General features: G+C 42.3%; 1 protein-coding gene across 1 annotated transcript; it reads left to right on the top strand.

Moving 5' to 3' along the window:
- The first annotated feature begins 1,699 nt into the window (after nucleotides 1-1,699).
- On the top strand, nucleotides 1,700-7,798 carry LOC124680537 (aspartokinase 1, chloroplastic-like). Its single transcript, XM_047215584.1, has 13 exons — nucleotides 1,700-2,212; nucleotides 2,301-2,383; nucleotides 2,479-2,519; nucleotides 4,157-4,311; nucleotides 5,253-5,402; nucleotides 5,486-5,581; nucleotides 5,879-5,995; nucleotides 6,239-6,358; nucleotides 6,439-6,531; nucleotides 6,607-6,723; nucleotides 6,836-6,952; nucleotides 7,123-7,185; nucleotides 7,282-7,798. Exons 1-13 carry the CDS (start codon nucleotides 1,820-1,822, stop codon nucleotides 7,450-7,452), a joined length of 1,716 nt encoding a protein of 571 aa, XP_047071540.1. The 5' UTR covers nucleotides 1,700-1,819; the 3' UTR covers nucleotides 7,453-7,798.
- The last annotated feature ends 247 nt before the right edge of the window (nucleotides 7,799-8,045 follow it).

Below are 8,045 nucleotides of genomic sequence, written 5' to 3'. Positions count from 1 at the left end.
CGAGATGTGTTCCGAAAATAAAATCAATAATAAAAGGAACCATAAATTTGAAGATGAACAAGAACTAGATGAACCGAACAGGTTGAACTCGGCCTGTTGAATTAATTAGGAAAAGGCAAAAAAAGAATCAAAATTGTAAAAACTCTGTGATTTATGGATCTTGAAGCCTATGTTGATTCTCTTTCTAAAAGTTTGGAATCATTTCCTTGGTTTTATTTTTTAATATAAAATGCATTAGATGTCCGACTTTAAATTACTAAAGCCTGGAGAGGTTCAACATAAAAGTGCACAATGTTGCGGAATACATCTAAGTCAAATGAACTAGCACTACACGCACACACGACGAGATAAACGGAGGGCGGCCTCCTAAAAAACAAGCCGAGAAAACTGCAGAACCCGCAAAGAGCATCAAAGGCTTCGAGCACTTGTCCTCAAGGAATCGTACAACTTAGAAGCTCGTTCATCATCCAATATAAGCCTTCCTGGTCTCTAGTCTTTGAGTTGATACTCCATAGCTGCAAGAAAATCATAGTTTTATAGATAAAATCATAGTTTATTTGAACCTTCCTCTTAAAGGCTATAGTTTATTTGAACCTTCCTTTTAAGTTTCCTTAAATTTATTTGTTTGTATTCTTATAAACATTCTTATGTACCCATCTTAGCCACAATATGTAGACAAAATATAACTCCCCTTTCAGCATTTTTGCACAAGACATCTTCCAGTGCACAAGCTTCTGACATAAGGTGTGGATGCCATCGCCAACAACTACTTGTAATAACATGTAAAGTTAGAGTTGTTTCGAGTGGAGATTACTAATGCAATATGACGACAAAAGGTAGCCCCTCACGTTGAAAGAAAATATACCAATAAGCAATCGCCGATTGAGAATAAGGTACCCTCGGTAGGTGCGCATCCATGTAGAGCTTCGTGGGGGGTTATTGCCCTCACCAACAAGTATGGACACCATGTTTTCACCGATAATGCCACCTTTCACAAAGCTAATTACAAACACAATCCCCCCCCCTCGATTATATTTCTAGCTCCGCTCCTGACTATTAGTGACAAAAATGAACCACAAAATTTAGACTAAAGTTAACCTCCATTTCAACTTTTTGGACAAGATCTAAATTTTCCAACCCATTGGCGCATCCAAGAATGCCATGGGCAAACAACAACTCATAATAACATGCGAAGCGGTAGACCAATAATCAGTCGAGGCTGATAACCCATCCAAACCACAAAGCCGACAAAAGAAACACACAATACCATCAACAACCAACCATCATTCAGAATCGACGCAACCCGGAACCTAGCCACTAGAACTAGACCAAAATCATGAACCTCCCTTTCAACTTTACGAGACGTGACACAAAATCTCCTAATCCACTTGTCCATCACCAAATAACCATTGGCACCCGACGTAAGCCAATGGGTGCCATCGTAGGTGGAATTCCAAAAACGGCGACAAGAAACCACTGCACCAGTCGCTTCCACGCGGGCCCTCCCGGCCATAACCGCGGCGCCCTTTCGCCGCTCGCGTTTCTGCGTCCGGCCGTTGCCACCAGGGGTCAAAAATCTCAGCTTGGCACCTACCGGAAACATCGCCGCCGTCCGTTCCGGCCAGGCAGCATCCCCGCCGTCGGTTTCCCCGGCCGCTATATAAACCCTGCCATCCCCACCGCGCTGCCATTCTCCACCTCTGTCGCCGCCATTCTTCTCCTCTCCTCGCTCGGGCTTCTTCTCCGGTCCGGCGAGGAAGGGAGGTGGGGAGAGGAGAGATCTGCAAAAATCGAATCTTTTGGATCCCTCGCCGGAGAGATGGCGGCGGCGCTGCGCTTCGCGGCGGTCGCGCGGGAGGCCCCGGCGGCCTGCAGGCTCGCGAGGGAGAGGGACTCGTGTCCCCTGCGCTCGGCCGCCGGTGCCAGGCCGGGAGCGCAATGCTGGGCGCGCAGGGGGCTGGTGCTCCGGTGCCAGAGCGGGGCGGCCGCCACGAGTACTCTCAAGAAAGGCGAGGCCCCCGCCCCCGCGGTGTCGGATGGGGGCGCGCCGCCCGCCGCGGCGGGGTTCACCGTGGTGATGAAGTTCGGCGGGTCCTCGGTGGCGTCGGCGGAGCGGATGAGGGAGGTGGCCGACCTCATCCTCAGCTTCCCCGAGGAGACGCCCGTCATCGTCCTCTCCGCGATGGGGAAGACCACCAACAACCTCCTCCTGGTACACTACCAGCTTCAACTCTTGTAATTTGGAATTTTTGGTAGCTCCATTCGGTGCTGATTCGTGAATGTACTTGGGCCGACTGTAGGCCGGGGAGAAGGCGGTGAGCTGCGGCGCCCCCAAGGCGTCCGAGCTCGACGAGCTCAAGGCCATCAAGGAGCTTCATTTTAGGTGCGCCTTGATTCTCTAATTTTGCTGTCTCTTTTTTGCGCTGGTTTGGAGTGTGCAAATCCTGACTATTTTTGTTCCTTCACTCTGCTCTGCAGGACGATTGACGAGCTTGGATTAGATATCTCCATTGTTTCAGGTATGTTACTTTGATTTTTCAGTTGCTAGTTCCAAATGAATTCTTGTTTAATCAGTTCTTTGAAAATTAACATAAAAGTTTCCAAGGCTCCACCCAACCCAGAAAGGGATCGACCCACTGATAAAATAGGCTCGCATTTCGCCAATTAGCTGAACTCTTTTTTGGTCTTTGCTTTGGGTTAATTTAACCTACCAGACCAAGATCTTCAGATAGACTTTTTTATTTGGCTTGCGATGGATTTTCTCTTTCCGTGTTCCCTTTCTATTTCTGTTCCTTGATGATTGCCGCCATCCCTCTGTACATCTTCCTGTTAGTAACCTCTGGCCAGTATTCTTGCTACTCCGGGTCCATGATCATCGATGAACGACATGCTTTTGGCTCATAGAGTTAATGCTCAAAATTGGAGTTCATAAGCCACTGAAGATATATTTTGAACTTCAGTAGAATGCTGCCCAATTTTTTGGCCTTACCTTTAACTTAACCTACCAGACCAATATTTTCAGATAGACTTTTTTATTTGGCATGTGATGGATTTTCTCTTTCTTTGTTCCATTTCTATTTTTGTCACCTGATCATTGCCGCCATCCTTGTACATCTTCCTATTATTAACTCTGCCAGTATCTTTGCTACTCCGGGACTGTGATCATTGAGGAACAACAAGCTCTTGGCTCATAGCATTGCCCACCTTACTCGTTTTCATGATATGAATTAATTCTCAAAATTGAAGTTCATAAGCCACTGAAGATATATTTTGAACGTCAGCAGAATGGTGCCCTGTTTTTGAGGCCCAGGTTGCCAGAAATGGATAGGACCTTGCCTTGTAATTTTAAATGGCAATAGAAGGATCTGTTAACGCCACATAAATACACCAATTTTTCCTTTGGAATTTATAGGGTGGTAACAAGCCTACAGGTCATTGTCATCCATTCACATCGTTTTCCGCCGAGTACCTTTCTGTTGTATATACAACAGCAACAGCTTTTGTACTCTATAGACTTGTGGCTCCACCCTAGTTGGTTTAACTATTTTTTCCTCAGTCGAATGATATTATTTGATATAGTACATTGACCTCACTATACACTTAAACACGTTATTTGAAATAGTACATTGACCACACTGTACACTTGTATTTGAAATAGTACATTGACCACACTGTACACATGAACACATTATTTGTCTACTAGCGACGGCCAATCAGTCCTGCAGTACATGGCAGGCTTGCCTTGTGTAACAAACATGTTTTATTAACAAAAAAACATCTTCTACATGAATCATAAAGTTAGTTCAAATGCAGCTGCTATCGCATAATTTTTTTAATTCACACATACCCCTTCACTACTAATGTGAAAACATAGAGCAGGTGACATGGTAAGTACTTCAATCCTGAAAGTCCCATACTCGTTGTGTTCCCCACCATATAAAAATTCAGCCATCTGAAATGTGGCATGCTGGATCCTTAAGTCATAACCCATAACACTTTCACAAGCTGTGTCTTTGATTCTTTAGCATTTAACCATTTTTTTTGTATTTCATTTCTTGGGCTAACTGAGCACTTAGCATTTGTTTGTCTTCCATGAAAGAGTCTTCTTAAGGGTGCTACTATACAAACAACACATCTTCACTGTTTCTTTGAACAGGTTTTTTGGACGAATTGGAACAACTTCTTAAGGGTGTTGCTATGATGAAAGAGTTGACACCTAGGACACGAGATTACCTTGTTTCCTTTGGTGAATGCATGTCTACAAGAATATTTGCTGCGTATTTGAATAAACTTGGGAAAAAGGCACGGCAGGTACATACTTCTAGCAATTCAATTTATTAGTTCAGTAAGCTTTGTTTTGTGGCATTTATTTGTATCTAGATTCTAGGCCCTCCTCTGGGTCTCCCTGATCAAACATTTCCAAATTTCTATATTTTTGTCACAATTACTCTTTGGACAAGTGGAATATAATGCAATTAGGCAGAATATTTCCAGAAGGGCTTACTAATATCTCCCTACATTAGAAAACTGACTAGGTTATACTTGTAGGGATAGCATTGACGCTTTGAGAGTCTTTGCTTGTATATATTATTTCGCAGCTGCTTTTAGTTGATTAATGGAACCAACTGCTTCAACTTGATTATTTACAATGATATGGCAAGTCTAGTACCATAACTACCAAGAGGTCTCAACCATTTGACCCATGAGATGGACTTACTATGCTGTAGCAAGCACATGCAGCAATATGTTACACCCTCCGTTTCTGAATATAAGATGTTTTGGGAGCTCTGTTTTAACTCTCAAAACATCTTACATTTATTAACAGAGGTAGTATAAGATATGATGATAGTCCAGAGATTGGTTATGCTACTTTAGCCATCCGAATCCGAACTCAGGAAAGTAGACAGCTTCTTCTCTTTTTGGCGGAAAGTAGTCAGCTTAATATATATATATCCAAGTGTGAGGGAGTTGACAAAGTAGGGAGGTTAGCATCTCATTTTAGCAGGGATGATCGAGAGTTAAATCTGTTCCTTCTATATACCACTGCACTTAAGCCTCCTGGCATGTCTACATTCTTGACGAATATTTCATTAGCTCATAGAATAGAAAGCCCGCAACTAAGTGACCTTGGTTCAGTATGTGTAATAAATTTAGTAACTACATGTTACTAGACATGTAATACATGTTCCACAAATAACATTGATATTTCAGTCCAACGATGTCTTAACCTTTTTTTTTTGGCTTGTTTGCAGTATGATGCGTTTGATCTCGGCTTTATAACCACTGATGATTTTACAAATGCGGATATTCTTGAAGCAACTTATCCTGCTGTTGCAAAGAGACTACAGGGGGATTGGGTCGATGAACCTGCTATTCCTATAGTCACTGGTTTCCTTGGGAAGGTCTGTAATGTTACATAATTAATTTGCAAGAGCATCAGAATTGTTCTGTTTGTATTTATGATTAGGCGCATACAAATTTTCAGGGATGGAAATCATGTGCAGTCACTACTTTAGGAAGGGGTGGAAGTGACTTGACCGCTACGACCATTGGCAAAGCCTTGGGTTTAAGAGAAATCCAGGTTTGTTTTCTATTTTAGCGAGATATTTTAATTACCTGTTGAAAGTCTGGTTACCCTGGAAAACCCTCAGGTTCTAAGCTGCTAGAACCTGTTATGTATAAAGATGTCACAGCTTTTATATTAATGCATCCAAAAGTGTTGCAATTGGATTTTCTTCTTAATTTTCTGTCGCGAGATGTTGCCCAGCTGTTTAACCGAATACACTTAAATCTATGAACAAAGTGTGGTGGACTTGTGATGCCTCTATGCTATACTGCAGTATTGGGGCCATTACTCATTTTTTAAAATCTACAACAGGTTTGGAAGGATGTAGATGGTGTGTTGACGTGCGATCCAAATATTTATGCAAATGCCGTACCGGTACCCTTTTTGACTTTTGATGAGGCAGCTGAACTTGCATACTTTGGTGGACAGGTATTCTTTGCTGTTTATTTACCTTTGTTATAGAATAGTGGAAATTTACTGGTTGCACCTTAACCCAGAAGATGTTAATATATGTTTATTCTCCCATCCCAGCTTTTCAAAATTAGCTTGTTTTGTGGTTCACTGCAATGAATTCCGTTTCAATTATATTTTTAACTGAAGTTACCTATGATACTTCCTTGACGATTTATCAATTGTTATTCTACTATTTTTTACTGAGGTTAGTTATGTTAGGTTTTGCATCCGCAATCAATGAGACCAGCAAGGGAAGGTGGTATACCAGTTCGAGTGAAGAACTCGTATAACCGTCATGCACCTGGTACTGTGATCACTACAACAAGAGATATGCGCAAGGTTTGTTCTATGACTATCAGTATATTGTTTTTCTTCCATGCATAATTACTACTGGCCTCTGATTGCACTTTATTTTCCAGAGTATACTAACCAGCATTGTGTTGAAATCAAATATCACCATGCTTGATATAGTGAGCACAAGGATGCTTGGCCAGTATGGCTTTCTAGCAAAGGTACATAGCGGCGAAGTTGTGGCTCTTTGTTCTATGCAGCTATACTTTTTTTTTTACTGTATAGCTTTTGTGCAGGTCTTCTCAATATTTGAAGATTTGGGTATCTCTGTTGATTCTGTGGCTACTAGTGAAGTCAGCATATCATTGACACTAGATCCATCAAAACTGTGGAGTCGTGAATTGATCCAGCAGGTAAATATTCCATTTTCATGTTTAGTTCTCTGCCAACAATACTTCTTGGCACTGTCCTACTGTTGTGAGATCTATGCTCCTTGTTCATTGTTTTGTTTTGATTACATGGCAGGAGCTAGATAATGTAGTTGAAGAGCTTGAAAAGATTGCAGTTGTTCATCTTCTACAGCACAGATCAATCATCTCCCTGATAGGGAACGTACAGAGATCATCCCTGATTCTTGAAAAGGTAATATCTATATAGCAACTGAAACCTTGTCCTGTGGTGATCGCACATTATTGCCGATGCTGTAATACCAGTGAATGCAAATACCAAAGTATCGAAGTTAGTTGGTGTATTGTTTTTGCTGGCTGTCAGTTGATGATTTTGCATGTTTTACACTCGCTCCTGCTTGCCAGGCGTTCAATGTTCTACGGAGAAATGGTGTCAACGTCCAGATGATCTCGCAAGGGGCGTCCAAGGTATTTCCCACTTCCTTTGGATAGATATGAGCTTTGTTTTCTGCACATGGGTAAGGAGAAATGACTACTTCCTGATTGCAAACTATTCGTAAGCAGGTGAACATCTCTTTGGTGGTCCACGACAGCGAGGCGAAGCAGTGTGTCCAAGCCCTCCACTCTGCATTCTTCGAGAACGGCTTCTTGTCAGAAGTCGAGGAGGTGGATATCGCACAGAAGAACGGTTCCCCGTTGCTGGTTAACTCGAACGGCGCCATGCACGGAAACTAGTCGACATTGCTTTTAGTTTCCTGATTAGAGGGTGATTGGTACCTGATTATTTAGGCTGAGCCGATTCATTCGTGTTGTAAGAGCCTATATGCATACCTCGGAAGGTGTAGGGCTCTGTGTTATACTACTAGTTAGCATGATCTACCGTCCTTCCATGTGCAATCGAGTGCTAGCAAATGGCGGCCCAATGTGTATGAGGCACGCTACTTGCTGAAAGCATTTGCTGAACTAATAATGGATCATTGGAAACTTGTAGTGCACTGTCTGGGTTGGGTGTCTCCTAACTAAGTGTGTTGTATCCTTCTATTTATACCAGCCAATAAATTGAGCATTACCTATTGAACTTGCGCTATGGATTCCATTACTTTTGACTTTTTCTCTAGGGAGATTGTGTAAAGAAATTACTGGTGAACGTGCTGTTTGTTATTTCTGTCAGATGGTGGAACACACTACTTTCTTCCCAACTTGTAGCAGAGGAATTGTTTGAACTGTGGGCTTTTTCCTGAGCCCAAACAAACAAATTGATAAGCACTTTTCACAAGACGTTTGTGCTTCACCTGTCAGAGACGTTTGTGGAAACGCAAAAGATGTAG

This window comes from Lolium rigidum, unplaced genomic scaffold (genome assembly GCF_022539505.1).
Source record: "Lolium rigidum isolate FL_2022 unplaced genomic scaffold, APGP_CSIRO_Lrig_0.1 contig_19763_1, whole genome shotgun sequence".
In the NCBI taxonomy this organism is placed as follows: Eukaryota; Viridiplantae; Streptophyta; class Magnoliopsida; order Poales; family Poaceae; genus Lolium; species Lolium rigidum.
Note: the sequence above shows the minus strand (reverse complement) of the source record. Positions and strands in the feature narration are given on the sequence as shown.

Bases quoted from the DNA above. Each gene is read 5' to 3' on its own strand.
- LOC124680537 (XM_047215584.1), top strand. From the start codon at position 1,820: ATGGCGGCGGCGCTGCGCTTCGCGGCGGTCGCGCGGGAGGCCCCGGCG. The intron at 2,384-2,478 runs GTGCGCCTTGAT...TCTGCTCTGCAG, and splicing joins ATCAAGGAGCTTCATTTTAG to GACGATTGACGAGCTTGGAT. The intron at 7,186-7,281 runs GTATTTCCCACT...ATTCGTAAGCAG, and splicing joins TCTCGCAAGGGGCGTCCAAG to GTGAACATCTCTTTGGTGGT.